General features: G+C 38.2%; 3 protein-coding genes across 7 annotated transcripts; 2 read left to right on the top strand and 1 right to left on the bottom strand.

Moving 5' to 3' along the window:
* The first annotated feature begins 1,602 nt into the window (after positions 1 to 1,602).
* On the top strand, positions 1,603 to 6,596 carry LOC141606761 (V-type proton ATPase subunit C-like). The gene is made up of 11 exons (XM_074426045.1): positions 1,603 to 1,823; positions 1,919 to 1,987; positions 2,093 to 2,220; positions 2,329 to 2,428; positions 4,091 to 4,158; positions 4,242 to 4,383; positions 4,819 to 4,935; positions 5,131 to 5,256; positions 5,399 to 5,482; positions 5,569 to 5,648; positions 6,087 to 6,596. The coding sequence occupies exons 1-11, from the start codon at positions 1,710 to 1,712 to the stop codon at positions 6,184 to 6,186; spliced, it is 1,128 nt and encodes a 375-aa protein (XP_074282146.1). The 5' UTR covers positions 1,603 to 1,709; the 3' UTR covers positions 6,187 to 6,596.
* LOC141606760 (DNA mismatch repair protein MSH3) lies at positions 6,542 to 14,034 on the bottom strand. Of its 5 annotated transcripts, none has more exons than XM_074426042.1 (13): positions 12,846 to 13,994; positions 12,117 to 12,314; positions 11,783 to 11,947; positions 11,117 to 11,215; positions 10,775 to 11,032; positions 10,107 to 10,328; positions 9,889 to 10,020; positions 9,322 to 9,582; positions 9,113 to 9,184; positions 8,417 to 8,566; positions 7,803 to 8,294; positions 7,054 to 7,361; positions 6,542 to 6,848 (listed from the first exon to the last, which is right to left on the bottom strand). In XM_074426042.1, exons 1-13 carry the CDS (start codon positions 13,908 to 13,910, stop codon positions 6,845 to 6,847), a joined length of 3,426 nt encoding a protein of 1,141 aa, XP_074282143.1. In that variant the 5' UTR covers positions 13,911 to 13,994; the 3' UTR covers positions 6,542 to 6,844. The 5 variants fall into 5 exon arrangements, with proteins under 5 accessions (XP_074282143.1, XP_074282142.1, XP_074282145.1 ...); XM_074426041.1 differs by having other exon boundaries at positions 7,054 to 7,382; positions 12,846 to 13,993; XM_074426044.1 differs by lacking the exon at positions 6,542 to 6,848 and having other exon boundaries at positions 6,917 to 7,382; positions 12,846 to 14,034.
* A 1,538-nt stretch (positions 14,035 to 15,572) lies between these two features.
* LOC141606759 (pre-mRNA cleavage factor Im 25 kDa subunit 2-like) lies at positions 15,573 to 22,437 on the top strand. The gene is made up of 7 exons (XM_074426038.1): positions 15,573 to 15,933; positions 16,864 to 16,909; positions 17,386 to 17,479; positions 17,567 to 17,640; positions 17,985 to 18,071; positions 18,204 to 18,314; positions 21,942 to 22,437. Exons 1-7 carry the CDS (start codon positions 15,812 to 15,814, stop codon positions 22,011 to 22,013), a joined length of 606 nt encoding a protein of 201 aa, XP_074282139.1. The 5' UTR covers positions 15,573 to 15,811; the 3' UTR covers positions 22,014 to 22,437.
* The last annotated feature ends 331 nt before the right edge of the window (positions 22,438 to 22,768 follow it).

Here is a 22,768-nt window from a genome sequence, read left to right as displayed (position 1 = left end):
TGATTATTGCATCTTTTTTGGGTTACTGTAACATTTATATGGGAAGGGGATGTTGGGAATTGTACAAAGTGTAATTGTGTTGTATGATCATTGTATAGGAGAAGACTTCGTAGAGGAGCCTTTTTGACTGTCCGTGTTGCATACTGCTGTGATTGCTAAGGTAGGGTTTTCCCTACTCAGTTTACTGTGCTTTACATGATATGTTGTTGTAATTATCATTGTCTGTTGATCATCGTAGTATGGAGATTGTTGTGACAGTGTTGGTGTGAGGGGATTGAGATGACAGTAAAGTCATGTGATTGTGATTGTGGTGGAGTCACTTGCGGGAGTGGCTTCACACCCTAGTTCGCCCTCCGTGGAACCCGCCACGGGAGGGGATGTGCACATTAAGGGACATGGATTATTGTCGCTCGTTGAGGAGCTGGACTAGGTGGGATCGGCTGCGGTCACCCACTGGCGGCGAGGATTACCTGTTGCGATGGGTAATCTGGCAGGGCTACACACTTTAGTGTGTAGTCGGTCTCTATGTGAGCTCGGGTGATTGGGAGTTGACGATGATCAGACGAGTATTACATTTGTTTGTCTTGTTTGTTGCATAATACTGACCCCGTTGTTGTTTGTGGAATCTGCGGTGATCCATTCGGGGATGGTGAGCAGGCTTGACAGGTTTTGCTAGTGAGAGCTTGGGGATTATCTTGGGAGAGTTGTCACCATGAGTCATAGCATCACCGTCGGAGTCTTAGCGAGTTTCTTTTATTATTAAGACTTCGAAGTTGTATTTCGTTAGACGGTATTTGGCTTTGGATGTTGTAAACTTTGCTATTTACATTACTTTAATAAATGTGCTCAGTTCAGACGCTTTTGATATGTACTAACCCGGGCAACCGAGATGGTAACGCACTCTCATGGTAGGGTGGTCCTGGTAAGGCACCTTGGTATGAGGGGGTGTTACAGAATATGGATGGTGAGGGAGGCGTAGAAAGACGTAGTGAGGCTGTTAGGGAGGGATGATGGTGCCCTGGAATAGGTATGGCGAAGTTAGGTTAATGTTGATGTGGGTTTGCTAAGGATGTAGGAGTGGGATGGGGTATGGTCTGTCGGAGTGAGGATGGTATGGCGAAGTGGGTATGCACGATTCAAGTGCATGAGCAGTGGGCGAGATCCATAGTTTGCGGAAGCCATGAGAGTACTACATGGACTCAGAGAAGCAAGACGAGTTGAGGAGCTGAAGATTGTTATCGAAAGCGATTGTCGGGCGGTTATTAATGCAATTAAAGCTAGAAAGCGGGATAGAAGTGACATCTCTTTTATTTATGAGGATATTTTTAACGCTTGTATCTGGTTTGATTCTGTTTCTTTTATTTTTGTCAGTAGACAATTAAATAGAATAGGTAGCTCATAGATTAGCGCATTTTATTCCATAGGAATCAGGACGCCGAGTTTGGGGCGTAGATGTTCCGATTGACATTATTTCTTTATTTTTGGCCGATTTACGTAATGATTAGAAAACTCGTTGGGGTTTTATTCCAAACCAAAAAAAAAAAAAAAAAAAAAACTAATACGGACTACTCATAATAAAATACGGATCGGTCTCAAGTGAGAATTTGTGAATACGAATACTATAGTGATACTCCAACAAGGATAATCAATCAATTTTAGCTTCCAAGTCTGAAATTAGTGCTTGATCAAACAAAAAGGAGAGAGAAACAATGGCGACACGATATTGGATGGCATCGTTACCTGTTCAATCATCTGCTTCAACTGTGTGGAGCCAATTACAAGAATCCATTTCCAAACAATCCTTTGATACTCCTCTTTATCGCGTAATTAATCCTTCAATTTAATTTTTCAATTTTGTTTTTCAATTTTTTTACTTTTGATCTAGTGTTTTCAAATTGTTATTGTTTGAATTTCGCAGTTCAATGTGCCTAATCTCCGTGTTGGAACCCTAGATTCTCTTCTTTCGCTCGCTGATGATCTATTAAAGGTGATAATTTGATTGATTGATTGATTGTTTCGATTTTTTTGAGTAATGTGTGTTGATTTTGTTGATAATTGGTATGGATTATGATTGAATTGATGAATTGTGTAGTCGAATGCGTTTGTCGAGGGAGCGACGCAAAAGATCAGGCGTCAGATCGATGAATTGGAGAGATCGTCGGGTGTTGATGCCGGTTCTTTGACCGTTGATGGAGTTCCAATTGATTCTTACCTTACAAAGTGAGGTCTTTTTATTTTGAGTGATTTAGATGTTTGGTTGATTGATTGAGTTGACTTGTGAATTTGAGTTTAGCTGGATTTTAATGTCGGGGTTCGTGTTTTCGATAGGTTTGTTTGGGATGAGGCTAAGTATCCGACAATGTCGCCTTTAAAGGAGACTGTTGATGGCATTCATAGCTTTGTTGCTAAGGTTGAAGATGATCTGAAGGTATTGTGGAGCTAGTTTGTTACTTTGTTATGTGAAGTTTTGATTTTGCAAAGTTTTCTGATGCCCAAATATCATTGCTCTTAATTTTATGATATTGGTGTGAGAATATGCCGCAAAGATTTCGACTTGATGCAACTTGGTGGTTTTCTAGATATATGAAAATATAAGCTGGGTGTTTAGGTATAATTGATTAGTTGCTATGGTTGAGTTGACGACTTCTGAATAACTAACAGATGAATTCTAGCAAACTACACTAGTGAAGTTAAGTTTAGAAGTTCTGGCAGTAGATTGGTGATTGAGTCCCTACACTTGTGTAGTTATGTTTTAGAAGTTTTGGCACTGGGTTGTAGAAGTTATGACTATCAATCGTTAAAGTTCTGGCGCTGGATTAATGACCATTCTCTAACATCGGTATAGTTGGGCAAGTTGGTGTCTGAGTCCCTTATACAACGATAACAACAACAACAATAATCTATTAACCCAATGCCCAAAGGTCTCCAGTAAATTGTGGGGGTAAGAGGTGTCGGATTTACGCAAATTGTGGAGTAACAGGTAGGATACGTAATTGGCGTTACTACATCGAAATCTTATGAGAGAACCTGCTAGGAAAAGGGTAGCAGACTTGCTGAGTACTTGTTATCAACCCAGAGTGGTCTCAAATTGCATAATTCAGATTTTAGAACTTTTCAAGAGAAAATTGGGTAATACAGGGAATTTTGCTTTATTCATTATCTGGAGGTTGGCTAGATGAGGTTCTAGTTCTTTTTTAAGAATTGGATTTTTAATTATTGGCCAATTCGTTTTATTTATTGAAGGGAAATAGGGAATTGTATGTCTTCGTAACCTACTTGTCAATACTACTACAACGCTAAGAAAGGGACAATAGACTTAGTTTATACTTTATATGTGAGGTTGACTCTGAGTTGAAGCTTTGGCTTCACTATGCTGAGCTGAAGCCTTGTATAGCAGAATACTCTGTTTTGTATAGTGACCCTCTTAGTTTAGCTAATGATAAGTGTCTAACTATGTTAAAATGCGTTTTGTTGGAGGGATTGGTGTGGGCTAGGGAAAGATGACAACAGTAATTTTTTATAAATCTTTGGGAGGTGGGAGGGTAAGGCTGCGTACATCCGACCCCCCCTTACCCCGCAATTTGCGGGAGCCATTGAGGCACTGGGGTAATGTTGTTGTTGTTGTTGTCTTTGGGAGGTGGGAGGGTTTGGAAGAAATAGAAGGGCATTAGTAGGGACTTAAGAGTTTCTTGTACAAAATCTGTAAGTAGTTCCTTCTTGATTTCGACTCTATCTCCCAATTCTTATCAAGAAACTCCGTGAGAGAATCCCTTGCCTTTCTTTTCCTGTCTCCTTCACCGCTCTTGATTTCTTCCTTTTCTTGTTATAATCATCGGAAACCATTTAAACCAACCAAGCTAGTTGTATTACATGTTTGCGAAGGTCAAGCAGTTTCTAACTTATGATCCGTACCTTGGATTTTTTTGTTTTCACATTGGCTGATGAACGAGGAAGTTACAATGGTGTTAGCTTTCTATACTTACATTGTTTCTATATCCTAGTTTTTGATACATGTGTCTCACTTGTTTAATTAGCTAGTTTGACAATAAGAAATGATCATTTAAACTTGTAAATATCTCTTTCTTTATAGGTTCGTGTTGCTGAGTATAACAATGTGCGTAGTCAACTTAGTGCAATCAACCGCAAACAAACTGGCAGGTTTGATTCATAATCTCTAGTTGCACTCTATCGTCAATTATATTTCTGAAGGTTTTTGCTGACAAGCTTTGTAACTTTCTCAGCTTAGCTGTTAAAGATCTTTCAAATCTTGTAAAGCCAGAGGATATCGTTTCATCAGAGCATTTGGTAACGCTTTTGGCAGTTGTTTCTAAGTATTCACAAAAGGACTGGCTGTCTAGCTATGAGACATTGACCGACTATGTGGTAAGGACAATTTTTGTGAAAAATGTTATTCATATGATTCTATATTTTTTTTTTTTTTTGCACACATATTTAGGAGAGGAATAGGTTTGTTAAAGTCTGAAAAAATAAGTATTCAAGTGATGGTGTAGGGGTTGCTGGGAGGGAATAGGTTGGTCATACTCTGAAAAAATAAGGTCAATATGGTCTTGTGCTATGTCGCATGTTACCTATAAGTAGAAATATATAGAATCAAGTGGAATGACTCAAAATGGAAAATGTATAGACTCAAATGGAATGGAGGAAGTAACATATAGTATTGCCATGTGGACATGGATGGTGAATATGTCTCATGAGTACATATGTGTGCTGTGTGCATTATGTATCACGGTCTTCTATTACATTTCAGAGGTCTTCCTTGCTACTGGCTTTCCTGGTGCTAAAGTTTAGCCTTTTCAGGTCCCTAGATCATCTAAAAAGCTTCATGAGGACAATGAATATGCCCTCTACACAGTTACTTTGTTCAATCGTGTCGCAGATAACTTCAGGATAAAAGCACGTGAACGAGGGTTTCAGGTGATTTTGTTTACATGCTTATTTATATTCCTTCTCTCATTTTGTTTTCCTTGTTGGAAAAACCTCACATGTGAAAATCTGAGATTTTTGGGGCTCTTCTTCCAAGCTTTACAGACCCGGTGTTATTAGTGGTCATGATGGTTGGAACCTTGATTATATTGTTTTCATTGTATCTATTCTTGTGATGTTAATCAGGTTCGAGATTTTGAATACAACTCAGAAACACAAGATTCAAGGAAGCAAGAGTTGGACAAACTCGTGCACGACCAGGAAGCAATGAGAAGCTCTCTTTTACAGTGGTGCTATTCTAGCTATGGAGAGGTAAATGTCTGAAAACTCCGTTACGTTTTTGCTAGCTCTCTGAAAACTTATATACTTTATGGTTGAATTATCGCACATCTAGTTCTTCATTGGTTTATTTAGAATGTTGTGCATAAAGTAGCTAACAAAAATGTTTGAACAGGTTTTTAGCTCATGGATGCACTTTTGTGCTGTACGGGTCTTCACTGAGAGCATATTGAGATATGGCTTGCCACCATCTTTTCTGGTACCTATACCTTCAACCTTAGTTCTCATTGCAGTCTAATACTGGTTGCCTTTGATTTAGTAGTGACAATCTCGTGGATGTTATAGGCATGTGTTTTAGCTCCGTCCCAGAAAAGTGAAAAGAAAGTACGCTCAATTCTTGAACGACACTGCGGCAGTGCTAACAGGTAACCACTTTAAAAACTTAAAATCATCTGCGTCATGCGTCTGGGTTTTGACTTTTGAGCTGAACTGATTATATTTACTTACTAAGCACAAATACTTGTACGTTCTACGAGACTCTCTCACAGGTTAATTTTTTTTTTACTGCAGTAAGACATGCACGCACTTCTCATTTATAATTCCCCAACTGTTATTGATTCTGTGTCTTGCAAGAGACATTTATAATTCCCCAACTGTTATTGATTCCGTGTCTTGCAAGAGACAACCTCTTGCAAAGAGCTCTGAATTGTATCATTCGGTTGTGAAATTCCACGATGTAGAATAATATTGTAGATACCCACCTTTCCTTTTTAAACCATCCCAGCAAAACCATGACTTTTTTGTTGCCGTTCTTCTTGCTGATTCATTTAGCAACTACTCTTGTGAACGTTATTTGCGTGCAGTGTGCACTGGAAAGCAGAGGAGGAAGTTGGACCAATGGCTGGTCTAGGGGGTGAAGCGGACACCCATCCCTACGTGTCATTCACAATCAACCTTGTTTAGGTTGATTTCCACTGTTTTCTCCAACTGGGTTGATTCCAGGCAATCATGTAGAATACCTGTAGATCTGCATTTGTGCTATTCGTTTTTTGTTGCCGTGGTTCTGCAGTGAAGAGAACTAGGCTCGGTATTTTCCCGTTGCAACTCTCGAGAAGAGATTCATTTTCCTCTTCCGACTGATTTTGAAGAGTGAAATGCTTTATTGTTTGTATTTATCTTAATAAATAATCCCCGAGGTGTATTTGTGCCAAGCAATTAGTATCGAGAAAGTTGCTACTTTCCTTTAAATTTGGTTTATGTAAAATGTGAGGTCAAAACTAAAAAGATGTACATTTTTTTCATTATTTATTGTTCCATATCAATAAAAACTCCCAACTATTTGTTAATATTAATAAATTCACTTTGGTTTGTTCACACAGATGCACCATTGTACACGGTTAGACATAAGCTCATAACTCGTAAGCCTATGATTCAACTCGATGTAAGGATACATAATTACAAAATTGATCCTATTGACTCTGTAAGTTGTCAACTGAAGCAAGCAAAATGGAGGGCTCAACGCCGAGGATAACCAAAAATATCGACATATGTAGGAGGAAGACGTAATGCAGTAGAACCTTGCCGCAATCAAACCACTCAAATATACGAACATTGCATTACCTCATCTGCAAAAAACATTAACAGAGTTTATTGTGGAGGATGATAAATGCTTTGCTTGAGCTTGAACAAGGATAATTACATTATCGTGTTCCTAAAATCTTAAAAATCGACATAGCGAAAAACAAAAAATGAATCTGAAACAAGCTTTTTTATACTTCATCAGCGTTTATCTTACTAGGGGGATCCGGGGGAATAGAACTAGTCACGAACCGTTCACTTGTTGATTCTGTTGCGATAATGTGAGCACTCTTTAGAAGCTCGAGACAATTTGCTGCGTCATCTTTCTCCAAGGCAGACCACAATTTCGGAAAGAAATTAAAACACGCAAGAGTCAGATGAGCAATGCGATCACTGTCTCCTTTAACCAACAAGCCAGTATTTTCCGATGAATCACTTTCATCAGTACCCTGATATCCCTCTGTAATATTATTCTTTACATTCTTTGCCGTTCTCCTTTGGATCAATGCCTCGAGCTCAGTAGACATCACCATTGCCTTCTGAATACACGTTGGGGGAAGCTGCATAATACAAGCACCTTGCTTTCAAATTGTCAAAACAAAAAAAAACAAAAAAAAAAACCGTAAAAATGAGAGTTAATAAAAAAAGTAATGTCACCCCTTGACCCTTGTAACATTTTTCTGAATCAGGACGGAGTTTGTATTAATTTTCGACATTTACGACTTTTTAAGCAGTTCATACTTCATAGACTATACATCTGAGGTAGCACCTCTTATTATTTATTTTCTGAGTTTTATATTAAAGTTTTTGAGTTCTGCTTTAGTATAAAGTTTTTGAGCACATTTACTAAAACATTACACTAAAAAAATATAATATTGCTCAAAAACTATATTTATAATTATAAATGGTAATATGCTCAGAAAAAATGTGTATATGCTCAAAAACTACAGGTCTGAGGTACTACCTCAGATGCGTAATCCTTTTTCTCAATGACAACTGACCTGAGCAAGCTGTGCGACTTTAAAACCAAAGCTTCTCTGAGAGACACCCGGTACAAGCTTATATAGGTACGTGACATCTTCTTGGTCCATCTTGGTCTCATTTTGACCGCATTCTAGGCTTTTATGATTATTTTCTTGCGTTGTCAAATACGAGACATGGTATGATCCGACCACACCAGGAAATTCTTTTTGGATATCAGCAATTTTAGGATAATGAGTGACGAATAGTACCAAGCATCTCTTCTGCTGTAGAAGATGGTGCAAAGTAGCATAGGCAATAGCGACACCATCATGAGTACTCGTGCCTCTACCCAATTCATCTAGAATTAGAAGGGAACGTGATGTACAGTGGTGGAGTATGTTAGAAGCTTCACTAAGTTCTTCCAGAAAGGTGCTCCTCCCTTGATGAATATTGTCGGATGCACCCATTCGGGTATAAACTGCATCCAAAACCTGAAGTTTAGCCGAAGAAGCTGGTACGAACGAACCAACCTGCCAAAACAGTAAAGGTGCAGTTTATTTAAGCCAACTGGAAAAATCATTAATTTGGAAATCACAGTTTATTCATCAAAGTAGAAGGGTTTGCCACTCCGTAAAATTCACTTGTGATGTACCTGAGCCATGATTGTAATGAGAGCAACTTGGCGAATGTAGCAACTCTTGCCGCCCATGTTTGGTCCCGTAACAATCTGGCAGAACTGCTTATCTCCGTGTAAATGAGTGTCATTCGGCACAAAATTGTCTTCCAGTATATTCTCCAAGACCTACAAAGCTTAACCAATTAATCCGTAAAACTCAAAACCAGTTCACGAAATATTTCAAGGAATAAATAAGTTAGAATGTGACTAGACACTTGACCCGCTTAATCAGAAGAGGCCAAACTCTTGTGGAACTACGGAGGTCTCACAATCGAAATCCTAATTATCCAGGGTGACAAGAACTGAAGCCTGTAGAAAGTGCTCAAATTTTTTTTATCCATTTTGGGAGATCAAATAACTGAACTCTTCATATCCCTAGTTCACAAAGCCATGTCTACCTACAACTTCAGTCGTCAGAGTTCGGACAGTGTAAAAGTGTGACCTAGAAAAGGACTGTAATAGATGAAGGCTTGCGCTCATGGGCTATAGTAACATTGAAGATGTAAAACGACACACAAACTCTATTTTCTTTCTCAAATATTTTTGATGGCGGAATTATTCAACAACAAAGAAAAAACATTATGTATTATACTCTTGCTTCTGTTTTTCAGGTCCAAAATATGCGAAAGCGATCTCATAAATAGATCAAACGGATTTAAAAATTGAACATACCGGATGACGGCCAGAGATAATCTGTATTTGAGCTGGTTCTTTGTCTTCCACGAAAACTGGACGAACGTAATTCTGAATCACAAAAGTGCCATCAGAGTTTAAAAATTGAGTATAACAATGAAAGTAATGTTATCCACACAGATAAAAAAGTAAAAACAGGTTTTTTGTGTTTTACAATGAAGAGGTAATTCTTCGTTTCTTCATCATACCTTTGTTCTTGACAAAATTGCCAATGAACGCAAACAATCTAACGTAGCAAGTGCCTGAACAGCAGCTTGAAACTCTGCATAATGCTTGGCGAAATCCCCCAAGAATTTATCCCAAGCAGCACGACAACCAATAGTAAGTTCCTCACTTGCCAATGATAATTGGTCCAAGGCACTCAAAACTTCTGGAGGATGATAACGAACAGTTTTCTTGGTACTATTTACTTTCACCCAATTTGAAGGAACCTTGGAATCTGAAGGCAACTGAAAATAAGATTCATGAGAAGCTCATGGTGACGTATTATAGTACTTCCTCCATTCACAATAAACTTCCTAAAATCCTAATGTATTTTGCACAAAAAATAGGGACAAAATAATGGTTGTATGGAGATGTAAGTTAATGAAGATGAGCAGTCACAAACCACGATCAAACATCACGTACCAAAAAGGAATGATTTTAGTTAGCATATTTATTCATGGACATCCCAGAATGGGAAGTAGGAAGTTCATTTATGATTCATGAACGGAGAGGATACTACATATAACGGGATGATGTGCCATGCCTATTACCTCTATCAAATGAGTTGTCCCAGAAACACTCATGAAATCCAATTTGTGCATCTTAAGTTGCTTGCGGTACAAACAGATCAACGATTCCAACTTCTCATTTGCCACTTCAACCTTCATACGAGCTTCGGAAACCTGACATGACAGTTAAAATAATTAAATAAACAAATCAGAGACAAACTGTAAAATGAAGTAGTTGATGGTGAATAATTGCAACAAACCTCGGCAAAATGGCCATCAGCAGAAGAAATGAGATTCAGTAGATCTTGCTTATCAGCTGCCTCTTTATTTAGTGGTGATAGAAGTTTAGTACAATAGCTTATCAAGTTAGCTGAACAAGCAGTCTGAATTACGTTTCTCAATAATGCAGAGCTAACTGCTCGACTTTCAAGTTGCTGGAGCTGTTTTGCAGCCGTTAAAATTGCTTGAACAACAGCGATGAACTGTGCCGTTAATTGGACAAAATACAGAAACAATCAGTGAACATTACCACTAAATCAATCTGTTTTTATTCTCTCTTTTGCAGTTCAAAGTGAGCAGAAATGAACGGAAATTTACAGCAACGTGATATTTGCGAACCAAGCATCTTTACAAAGCATAAATTCTTGCCAACCTATTTCCTAAATATTATTTGGAAAGCAGATGATAGAGTTTGTTTTCACAAATTACGAGAACCTTGAACCTTGAGGCCGAAAAGGTTCCACGTACTTCCATCACAAATTTAAGACTTCATCTATGTGGACATACTACTGTACAAAAAAACTTGGCCTTCACTAAAGATACACTTATCCCTGATATCACACACTTTCAACCAAAGATGAAGGGGAATAACAAATATTCGAACACTATTCATAAACAGAATCAAGAAGGGTTTTAAAATATTCATTACCTCAGAAGGGGTAGCTGTCTTATGGAATATTCTTGTAATTCCACGTTGAATATCAGGGGATTGTCCTAATGTACTCAAAACTGAAGAAAGCACTTTGTTTATGTCACTTCGAGTAGCTGCTATATCTAAGTCATCATCATCAAGAAGTTGGTGGCTGGCTGAAGCATTAGCGTTAGAGCAACCCATAGATTCTGCAATCTCAGCAACAGCATCAAGCCGAGCAGTTATCATGTTTCTATCACATAATGGGTGAGTTACCTGAACAAGGGAAAGGAGTAAAGATTGTAGATTAAAGTGAACCAAATTGAAATATATAGAGCCATAGTTCAGATGAGACCATACCCAATGCCTTAGAAGCCTTTGGCCAAATATTGCAAGCGTGTGATTCATAGTCTGCAGCAAGGAACCTGAGTCGGAGCCATTGCTGTTATTCTTCAATATCTTCAAAAGCATAAATAAAATCTGATCAGCACAAATAGCAAAGAGATAATATCAAATTTACTCCGTCTGTTATTTTATAGGTCATTCTCTCTCACATCTTGAGACACTCTCTCCGCTACTCGCACAACCAAGAAAGCACTTCCTTTTGAGGTTTTTATAAGAGGGATTTTGAATTTGTGAGGCATTTGGATTTGAAGAGAGGGAGTATTAAATTGGAAGTCAATCACCAGAAAATGGAGAAAACTGCAGCTATAATATCCTAATCAACGAGCCACATATAATAGTTTCCCAAAAAAGCAGGCCCTCAAATCTCTGCCAAGCTCCATCCACCCAAGAAGAAAAGAATTAAAACTGCGACGAGTTTAAGGAATATTTTACTAATGGTTCAAGCATAAGCTTCACAAAATTACATGTGATCAATAAGTTCAAGCACAATCAAGTTGAAAGCAATAATCATGCCTTCAGGCTTCAGATGAACCTATAAAACCTTACTTTCGTTTTTTTAATGTTACGACTACAATTTTCTTTTTCCTCCTTTCATCATTAACGTAAAACGTGGACCACTACCTCTAGTTGTTGAAGCGTGTTAGCTGAGATACTCATCTCGCTGTTGCTTGAGTAGGGCCGAAATGAAGCATGATGAGAGAAAATCTTTTCAAGTCCAAATTGTTTGAGATGTCGTGCAGTTATAGCCAATGCTTGCACAGCCAGTGGCGGCATGTCCATGATACCCTATCAATCAAAACTAATTTGCATTATACAAGTGAATCAACATCAAAAGAGAAGATCTTAGCTCAGTATTCCCAACTAACTGTGATGAGCATCGACAAGGGAATAAGCTTCTACTATTTAGCCACAAACACACCAAGAGCATTTTAAAACTTTAAATGCAATCAATTACCTTAATAGCTAGCTCACGGAATACTTCACTTGCATCTTCACCATTTTTATCTTGGTCATGCTTATGCTCTGAAATGCCTTCAGTTGTATCCTCAAACAAAGTCATCAGTTCAGCCAGGGCACCACCGTCTTTAAAACAATCACGTGAAGCTCGCTCCACCCGGATATTAGATGCAGGCCCAGCGTATGCCAGTAGCAACTATGAAACAGTGTTAAAACGACATATTGTCAGAGCTTAATCAATCAAAGACATATCCAAATGAATTTTATCATTGATAACAAAGGAAGTTCTACCTCTCTAAACCCTCTTTTTAAATTCACTATCATAAATTTCGCAAGCTAATTTTGGCAATACAGAATCAGCAGATTAGCTATTCACTGGTAAACTAAATGGACTATGAGACAGTGAACCAAGCCTTCTGTACTCCGCATTAAATCAATGCGTTAATCAGTTGATATCACTTGCAAGACCGCCGTTCCTTATAATAAAGCATGTACAACACTTAACCACTGTCAAAATTTAACTACTAAATGTTGGTCTTACCATACACACCACACAACACAAAATTTAAAAGCAACCTCAATTATCACAGCAAGTTCAACCACAATGCCTAAATCCAAAACATGAGAACTAAACAAAAGCAAAATATCATTAATGGAACCGCATAGCATAAAAAGATGCCATCTAAAACTTAAGACAATCTTAAACGAGATTTAACGAGAAAGCTACCTTTTCAGTCCTTTTAGACAAAGGCTCCCCAAGAATCAATTCAGCAGGAGACAAACTCAAAACAATAGCCTCAAGTCCACTCCTCAAAAACCCATCATTAAACTCTCCATACACAACATCCCCAGTTGATATTTCAACACCCACAACCCCAATTCTCACCTCAACCCCGTTTTCGACCCCAAAACCACCCACATTCCCCTCCACCCCCACCTCCTTCTCAACCACACAACACAAATAACTATTAACCTCACCACACCCCTCCTCTCCACCCCCACCACCCAAATCCTCGGCCGCCTCGATAGTAGCCTTAGTATACAATGCAGATAACCCACGAGTAAATGGGCCAACCCGATTCGACCCGTGTGCCTTAATACTTGCAGTCTCAGTCTGTTTAACTACACCTACCTTATACCCTTGACTAACTAGCCTCCTAACATGAACATTCAACCTAAATGTAGGAATACTAGCAGTTAAAAAATTATGATCAACATGTGCATATATACTTAAAACCCTAGCTGCCACCTCAGCATCTTTACCAAAAAACCTAAATCTATAACCAACTTCTACCATTAATAAAACATCATTATATTTCTTTTTTAATTCAATTACTTGTTCCTCAAGTGGTGTATACTTAACCTTACCACTAATACCAACATGGGTATTTTTAGGGGAAGGTTCTAGAACCTCATCAGATGGTTCTAGAAGCTTCTGAAGGAATTTCTGATGAAGGGTAGGATTGGAATTTGGTATTGAAGGTGAAAGTTTGGATCTTTCTGATAAATTAACATGGGATTTTTCAATGGAAGGTTCTAAAACATCATTAGAAGGTTCTAGAAGCTTCTTTTGAAGAGAAAGTTTGGATTTTTTTGATGGAGGAGTGTTGGAAGAGATGAATTCAGATGTTTTGAGGCGTTTTGCAGGGGAAAAAGTGACTGTTGATGTGATTTTTGGAGATGTTGATGAAGGAGGTGGGGATTTGGGAGGTTGTGGAGGTGGTGATGATGGTGGTTGTTTGGGTTTTGGTGCAAAGAAACGGGAGATTACTTGTTGTTTTTGCTTCACCATTTTTGGTGTATGTATGTATGGTGAATTGGTGAAATGGTGAGGTTTTTGAGTGGTTTTTGGGGAAGAATGTTTGGGGAAGAAGAGTGATATGAAGAGGTGGTTATTGGGGATTGGGATGGTAGGTGATTTGGCGCGCACTTTGTAATGTGTCATGCACTCATTTGTGTCTCTTGGCAGTCTCTCGCACTCTTGACTAGACCCGAAAAACGGGTCAATTGAGTCGGATTAGATCGAGTTTGAGTTGCTCACTTTGGAAGAAATGAGCTCGGTTATTTTGGATTCGGGTCATTTTTGGGTTGATTGATTTCAAGGTATTTGGAAATAACGGACAATTTGCAATAATAAACATCCGAGTTAGGCTAAATAGGGTCGGGTCAATTTCGATTTCGGGTTAGATCTGGGTCCCAATTCAGGTATGAATCAGATTATTTGGGGCAAGTCAGCTTTGTTGGGTCTACTCTTGACTCAAAAGTTAAGGGTCTCCTAAAGTGGAGTAGGATGGTTGGGTCATTGGCAATTGACTAGACTAGATTCATGTTGGGTTATTCAATTTGCAATAGTTTGGATTGATCAAGTAGGCGGGGTTATTTTGGGTCGGTTTATTATCACGATATAATAGGCTGGTTATATGAATAATAGACTATGCAAAAAAAAGGAAAGAGAAAAAGAAAATCGGGTCGTGTCAGGTCAAGTTATACTAGGCCAGTCAATTCGAGTTTCGAGCCATGCTCTGGTTCTCGGTTTAGGTGTCGGGTTTCATACGGTTTGAGTCAATTGAGTTGGGTCAAATTTACTAACTCATAAGGGTGGCAATGATCGTCAATTGTATTGTGCCCTCGTGAGTGATGTCTAATACCCAAAATGGATTGGTCTCGGCTAGAGGTGTTCTGTGGGGCGGGCCGGGCTGAGGGTCGGCATGCACGGAAACACTAGCACGACACGAATGAGAGACCGGGCTGGATGCCCATACCACTTAGTAGAGGGCGGGTGGGGATGTGGCACCTTTGTTTTTAAATTCTTTAGCGTTTGGACCCGGTTGGGCCAGGAAAAATGCGGCACTAGCTTGTCCCGAGGGGAGGAACTGCTTGTGTTGGACTGCTGAAAGTAGGCCCTCAAGACCACGCTAGGTCAAATTGGCCGCCATGTTGTACACCTCTATTCTCGGCCTGTTGTGCCATTATGTCGTGCCTAGGGTGCCACTTCCCACGCCTGATGAACTATCATCTGTGGGCCTTGCCACCCCTACGGGCAGTGAGTTAGGCCAAGCTAATTTAGCTCAAATGTTTGATCATAAATTTGTTTTTCTTTTTTTAAGTTAAAAGTTGTAAGTATTTTATCACATGTTAATAAAAGAAAATAACTTCATAATCTTTATTAAAATAAACAAATTTGTACATTTGTAATAAAGTATCCCACTGGTGAATATTAAACAAACCTGCTATTTTTCATTATGCATTCTACTTTTATCTTATTTTTACTATTTGACACATTTTAACCTTAAGATAAACATACCCGTCTTAAATAAGAATCTATAATCGATAAATGTTGTTCAATGTTCAAGAGAAGAGCAAGTTTAAGTCCCCAATCTCCTATTCATTCCTTCTTTCGTCTCAAATCCAAACTAAACCCGCATAATAAAAGAGTCCAGGATCAATATAACCAATGTTGGATCTAATAGGGGAAATCCAGATCCACCGAAACACCACGTAAACACAGAGTCCTACACTCCTACAATTACGAGCCCCTTCCAGCACTCCGTTAAAAACCCCAATTCAAAAATTCCCAATTTCGTAACCCTTTTCAGTCTCCCAACTTTCCCCAAATTCCCCAGAATTCCCACATCGCAAAACTTAAATTAAGTCAATTAGAACCCTAGAAATTCGAAGAAAACACCGAGGAAGATGATGCAAACATGTCCAGTAGTGAACACATACCCATTATCAAGCTACAGTTTTGGAACTAAAGAACCTAAAATGGAGAAAGATACTTCTGTTGCTGATCGTCTTGCTCGCATGAAACTCAAGTAATCATCTATTCATCTTTTTTCTTATTGTTTTTGTTGTAATTTATCTTATAAAAGTTATGATTTCGTAATGTTTTGTAAATTTCTATAAACCCTTATTAAAATTTCACCACGATTTGTTTATTTCCTCTTTGGTTATTAGTTTTTGTTGTGATTAATTCTAAATTTTGGTAATGTTATGTAAATTTGTGTACAAAGTTTCTATCTTTACACCTAAATCTGATGGTTTCTGTTGTAATTATCTTGTGAATTGTTTGTAATGCTATGCAAAATTGTTTCCTTATCTTATCGCGCCCTCTGACGGTTTGAAAGGATGATTCATGTTAGTCGACCCCAAATCATTTGGAGACGAAGGCGATGATGTTGTTGCTGTGCAAAATTGTATTCCTGTGAACCCTGGTTGAACTCTCAACTTGTGTTTTCTTACTCAGATGACAGTCAAGTTTGTGCGTGTACCCTTTAACTAGATAGTTTTGGTTGTAGTTACTATGTTACAATGATTTGCCTGAGGTTATGCAAAATTGTATGAACCCTTGTTGAACTTTCATCTGGGTTTTGGTTCATTGTTAAAGTTTGTATTTTTACTCTTTAACCAGTTACTCCCTCCGTACCGGTCATTTGTCTGCCTATTCCATTTTGGGTGTCTTAGTGAATTGTTTGCCTTTATATTTTTAGGAATGTCTTTGATAGGCAATTGGATCCTCCACACTCAATTTGGTCCACTTGTCATCTAATAATTGGACCCTTCCTCTTTCCTTGGACTTTGTAAATGACCGGGATGAAGGGAGTAGTTTTTGATGTAATTATCTCATAGTTCAAGTTTGTACCTCTCTCTTTTTTATTGAGTCACGAGGGTTCATGTTGTGTTAATGTATATGTATGTAGTTTTTACGAGGCCTAATGTATGTTGCTCTTAATTTTCTGTATTAGTTACATGAAGGAGGGGATGAGGACTAGTGTGGAAGCTATTCTGCTGGTATAGCTCTAAACTCTCTTTTAGTCTATAATTTCTTATAAATTATAATTATAACCTATTGTTGTTTTCAAAGTTCGTAGGATTCATATTTGAAAGATGACCGTTGCCCTAATTATGGATATTTTAAGTTATTTTTGGCTTATTGGCTTATTGGTATTATCAAAAGGCTTATATTTGGCTCGTATGTTACCAATGCCAATTTGGTTGGCCCTGTTGGGCTCCTGAACACAACTCGTCTTTTGAAAGCTTATTTGTATTACCAAAAAGCTTATATGAGACGGTCTCACACTCTCACATGTTAGATCAACTCATTGACTCTATAATTGAGTGAGGAATACACATGGATCTGGGTTGCTCTTGTATGCGAACCAACCTCATACAAGACTCAACAATGTATATCAAGTTTGAGAATTGTGTGCATGATACCCTTCGCCCTATGTTTCCACATACCCAGCTAAGTTGTTTTGGTGATGCAGGTTCAGGAGCACAATCATCCACACATACTTCTTCTCCAAATCGGAAACACGTTTTCCAAACTTCCCGGCGGCAGGTTAAAGCCGGGCGAGAATGGTAATTGGGCTCTCTTTTGAGATGATTCTGATTAGTACTTTCCTTAACATAGAGATGTGAGGTGTGCTAACTGCAGCTATTTTGCAGAGATTGAGGGCCTGAAAAGGAAATTGTCTAGCAAGCTTGCTGCTAATCAACCTGGAATGCAGCCAGAGTGGCAGGTAGTGCTTTCACCTATAATGCTTAAAGATATTTTCCGCTCCTTTAGTTAAGGAGACCTTGAGATGAATGAAGAATTTGAAACAGAAATACTTGGATCTTTTGGAGGTGCACGTTGCTGGAAACATTGGTTTCTGGTCATCTTTTGTCTTTTGATAGTCGCATGTGATTTTATAGGAGCAGAGAGATTTACAACACGGAGTACACAATCTATTTATTCATGTTAGGATGAATTTTTCATATATGCTAGTATTATGATAGTCAGATGGCTGCCTATAATTTAAATTCTGCTTTGGTTCTTGCATTCGTAAGTGTCCAAAATATGTTAACATTTTGCTTCTTTCAGATCGGGGAGTGCGTAGCTATGTGGTGGCGTCCAAACTTTGAAACTATTATGTATCCGTACTGTCCTCCACATATAATGAAGCCAAAGGTAAGTCTGTTTAAACGTAAACAAGTAATTCATTCCAGTAAAGTTAATCTCACAAGTTTGTTATAGAATCTTTCTGTTGTCAATGTTCAATGGTTCACTGACAATTTGATTATCATGTTTGTGGCGATGCAGGAGTGCAAAAAACTATATATTGTGCACCTGTCTGAGAGAGAATACTTTGCTGTGCCCAAAAACTTGAAACTCCTTGCTGTACCACTGTTTGAACTTTATGACAATGTCCAGGTGTGTTATCAAGCTTCATATCTTGGTCTTTTTTGTTTTTTTTGTTTTTTTTAATATATATATATTTTCAAATCAGGGCTGCAGTGCTGTTCATGCCATTGTTAACAAGTTATTTGCGGTAGTTTATCGTAGTCTTATACTCCCTCCATTTCACTAAGATTTTCCTCCTTTTCATTTTGGGTCTTTTTTGTATGATCTTCCTCTTTCCTTTTTGACACATCATGTATGGCTAATATTAGTTATATTACCCCATCTCTATACACCCTCCTTAAATAAGAACCACGTGTTCCTCTTCCCTAAAATAATGTGTGCAACAGTAACAAGAAGATCATAGTGAAATGGAGGGCGTACTCCTTTTTAAATCATACATCGGTGAAGCTGCTGATGTCTATTACAGATGTCTGTTATTCAATTGCTGAATGTCTACATTCTGTCATTGTTGTTAAGGATGTTTGGTTTCTGGTAGGCTGGTTTAGGTCTCATTGTCAGCTCTTACGACACAAAGGACTTGGGGATGGTAGTGGATGAGTGAGGAAATTAGATGCTGTGTCATCTGCCTGTACTGATATGTGTGCTTGAGCCTAATCTACCACTGTAGCAGTAGTGCTTATCAAGTCCCTTTGTGTGGCTGTGGCGTTTATCATGGTTGTGACTTGTGAGGCCGTATTACGTAGTGTAGTGATCTGTGTTCATAAGCCTCATTTACCATTGTAGCAGTAGAGCTTGTCCAGTCTCTTTGTGTGGTTACTGTGGTATTAAGATGATGGTGAGGCAGTCAGCATTTACTTCTATTCACTTCTATTTTGGTGCAAGAGTGTTCAAACCTCCTTGTTAGCTGCTTCTCGAAAATGTCTTCCTCTACTCTTTGGAAAAAAAATAAGTTGATTGCGAAATCGATTGTGTAGTTCTTAAAAAATCATTTTGTCCCTGTGAATAATTTACGTAGGCCATTTTAGATCCCCTGTTAATAGTTTACGTTTTCTTTTTGGTCTTGTGTGATAGAGAATGACAAGTGGAGCTTGGACTTCTAACCCCGCTTGCATATTCTTACATAAAAAGATGATGATCCAAAAGCAAATGTGTACTATTTGAGGGACAAAGGGAGTTGGTGTTGGCAATTCCCATTCATTTGATAGAGTCGCCCTAAGTGTTCTTAGTGTGTCGAATTTGAAGCTTAATTCATGTCTGAAACACCTTTCGAGTCATCATGTGCACATCACTTGAACACTGTCTAATGGATTCTTAACCACGTGTTAAGAAGCTATGGATCACATTCAAGCTCATACATTGTGGTAATCTTGCTAGAATAAGTGCACGATAACAACTAATTGGGCGCGTTGCTTGTTGTAGTGGAAGGTTTGGTTTCTGGTTTTAATGCCCAAAACTTAGTAATCATATGTTTCACACTTCCACTATGTGAAGTGTTTTACATTTGATTGCCCGTTTAAAAATTCACTTAGTGGGTGGTGGGCAGTTTTAGAGCTAATATACGTATCTCCACAAAAAATCCATTTGTTCCTAATTTTTTAGCCTCGCATCAAGAGCATAAGTTAGCTATCAGTAGATACCTATTGTATTGTAATCACTTCCATGTAGGCAAGTCTTTTGGCTCATGTGTTGTGGCCAATGGCATGGCTAATTGCGTGCACATAAAAGGTCCACTTGGCTAAGTATAGTGGTTAATTTTGATTGTGGTTAGTCCCAGTGCTAAAATAAAATATTCTGTCTTGTTCCGGCCCAGAAACTCTACCAGTCTACCAATTCCAAATATTCTCGAGTTTAGATTAATTGCCTCTAGTTAGGTATCTATATGTATACTCAAGCTTTGGAATATTTGGAATTGGTAGAGTTTGTATGAGGACACCTAACTTCGGCATTTTTGTAAGCCTAAACCGAATAACCATTGTCAAATTTAGCGTTTGATGGTAACTAAACTTTGCATGGATTCGGTCTAGGCTTAATGTAAACTCTATCCCAAACTTTGGAATATTTGTAAGCCTATACCAAATCACCATATTAACAGACGTCACCAAATATGCTCAGAGTTTACATTGAGTGCCTTGGGTATGCATGGTAACTAAAGGTTTGCAGGGATTTGGTCTATATGTATATTTTAGCTTTGGAATTTTTGGAAGTGGTTAGTCGAATACTTTAGCTTTGGAATTTTTTGTAAGCATAGACCAAATCAATGCAAAACTTTCCCGAAACAGTTTCATACGAATTTGCTTCTCTGAGTCCTCACAGGAAGTGGCTAGTAGCTCCAGCTAACTAGCTAATTATCGGTGTTTATTCTTTTCCGCTGCACTTAATTTGTAAAATAAATTGATTTTGAAATGTACGGTGCAACTCAAAAGGGTATCAATAACGCTTAGCCTTGCCTTTTGTCGTTCCTTTGGGGTTAGGCTAGGTAGCACGCTCCTAATCGGCATACCCGTGTTGGACACGCGTTAAAACGTGTCAGACACCTATAAAACCGTGTCTAACTTTCTTCTTTTAATTGTGAACGTGTCCGACACGTATCCATGGTATTTGGACACATTTTGGACAAACCTTCAAACGGAATCAAGTTGAATTTAAGGTGAATGGTGTGGGTTGTTTTATGGTGGAATTTGGTGGGGAAATAAGTTTAATTGGGTGCAAATGATGTTCTTTAGTCGAGTAATGAGATGTCGAAAGAGATTGATTATAAGTTGGGTTTTGGTTTTGGAAATGAGAATGAGTTATAATCAATGTCAAGTTTTACCTTCACTTATTTAAATGTAATACCAAAAACTTTTTCAAAATAAAATCGTACATATATAACTACAGTATAATATATACTTCCTCCATTCTAATATGATGTACCCATTTTATTAAAATACTACACTCATATATTCAACAAATGGGTACATCATATAAGAACGGAGAAAGTATATTTTATTAAATTTAAATAACGTATCCTGTGTCCTAAATTTCGTGGTATGCCGTGTTACGTGTCCGTTTCATGTCCGTGTCGGTGCTACCTAGGGGTTAGGTAGTGATACGAATATGCCTACCATTTCATCTTAGACTATGTTCAATGTATTTTGTACATTGTTTTTGATGTTGGACTATGTTCAATGTCTTTCCTTCAAGCATTTGTATTTAGACTACAAGTAGTAGGACTAGATTCAATTTACGCATCAGGTAGGAGAATAGCTCTTAAGCTCTCCACTTGTCTGGAAAGCATGGCTGAGATAGATGCTTGGTTTTCACTCCATTCCTCTTCATTTGTCTAGGGTCCATCGCAGCATGGCAGTTGCATGTGTTTCTGTTTATAATGATCTCTGATCTCGTCGAGTTCGTTTGAGACACAGATCAGTACAGCTGTGGATTGAGCCACTTTTATTAATTTGCAGTGTCTTTATGAGATAGCTTATAAGTCTTAAGCTTGCATATAAGTTCTTGTGTTTAAGTTGAATAATCGTAGGACATAGTAGATAGTACTCGTTTCCAATTTCAGGGTTCTTGATGTAGCATTTATGGTTGTTTATTTGATGATGTCTTCATTGTGTAAAAAAACTGCTGTTTCCGTCTTCAAGCTTGTAACTTTCAGGAATTGTTTATATCGAGATAAATTGTTAATTTGCATTATTTGGTTGATGGCAGAGATATGGACCTGTTTTATCCTCAATTCCACAGCAGCTATCAAGATTCCAGTTCAAAATGATCTCGAGCTGAGATTAGCCTAGTTCCCTGAAGCTTCCGCTTTTGATTTGGCGTCTCCTAAGAAAAACTAATTCACTCAGAAAACACGTTTTATCAGCAAGTTATCAGAGGTTATTCAGATTTACTGTTCACTGAGTTAACGAGTTATGTTTCGCAAGCATTTGGCATCATATCGTCTACTGGTGTTAGGGGTTATTCTAATTCGATAACAAGCGACTTTTTAGCAGTCAATACAGGATTGCTATTTGTAGGACTGTAGGATTATTTATTATTGGTAGTGCTAAGTGCTATGGTATATGTACTTTATCGACTTTTGCAGTAGTTAATTTAGAAGATGAATTCGTTCTGCTGTATAATGATCAGTGGCAGAGGTAGGAGAAAGGACTGATCGTCTTTCAAGTAGCATTTGCATTTAGTTTATCGCTGTCTTATTTTTGAACCCCCGAGTCAAGTTTTTGACTTTATGCTATGTACGACCTGCTAATGACCTGAACTCCCGAGTCACCTTTGTCTAGTAAAAGAGGCGCCTAAACTTTGGATTGTCACAAATTCTTGTTTAAGACGGGAGTATTTGTTTTAAACTTAAAACGAGTCAATACTATCTACTTAGTATAAAAGTTAGGTTTTTTCAAGGCTTCTCATTGGCTGAAATTTTTTAGAAATTTGGCCAATATAGGACCCATCATGTCCTATACACCATTTAATTACTCCCTCTCCTCTCATCTCCTCCACCCAATTCAAATCTGAAAAATTACTCCGAAGAAAAC

The sequence above is a fragment of the Silene latifolia genome, chromosome 10 (genome assembly GCF_048544455.1).
Source record: "Silene latifolia isolate original U9 population chromosome 10, ASM4854445v1, whole genome shotgun sequence".
NCBI lineage: Eukaryota > Viridiplantae > Streptophyta > Magnoliopsida > Caryophyllales > Caryophyllaceae > Silene > Silene latifolia.
Note: the sequence above shows the minus strand (reverse complement) of the source record. Positions and strands in the feature narration are given on the sequence as shown.

Excerpts from the sequence above, each read along its gene's own strand:
- LOC141606761 (XM_074426045.1), top strand. The coding sequence starts at position 1,710 with ATGGCGACACGATATTGGATGGCATCGTTACCTGTTCAATCATCTGCT. Across the intron at positions 4,159-4,241 it reads AACCGCAAACAAACTGGCAG|CTTAGCTGTTAAAGATCTTT; the intron begins GTTTGATTCATA and ends TAACTTTCTCAG. Across the intron at positions 5,649-6,086 it reads CACTGCGGCAGTGCTAACAG|TGTGCACTGGAAAGCAGAGG; the intron begins GTAACCACTTTA and ends ATTTGCGTGCAG.
- LOC141606760 (XM_074426044.1), bottom strand. The coding sequence starts at position 13,910 with ATGGTGAAGCAAAAACAACAAGTAATCTCCCGTTTCTTTGCACCAAAA. Across the intron at positions 12,315-12,845 it reads TGTCTAAAAGGACTGAAAAG|TTGCTACTGGCATACGCTGG; the intron begins GTAGCTTTCTCG and ends ACTGTTTCATAG. Across the intron at positions 11,216-11,782 it reads ACACGCTTCAACAACTAGAG|ATATTGAAGAATAACAGCAA; the intron begins GTAGTGGTCCAC and ends ATGCTTTTGAAG.
- LOC141606759 (XM_074426038.1), top strand. The coding sequence starts at position 15,812 with ATGATGCAAACATGTCCAGTAGTGAACACATACCCATTATCAAGCTAC. Across the intron at positions 16,910-17,385 it reads GTGTGGAAGCTATTCTGCTG|GTTCAGGAGCACAATCATCC; the intron begins GTATAGCTCTAA and ends TTGGTGATGCAG. Across the intron at positions 18,072-18,203 it reads CACATATAATGAAGCCAAAG|GAGTGCAAAAAACTATATAT; the intron begins GTAAGTCTGTTT and ends GTGGCGATGCAG.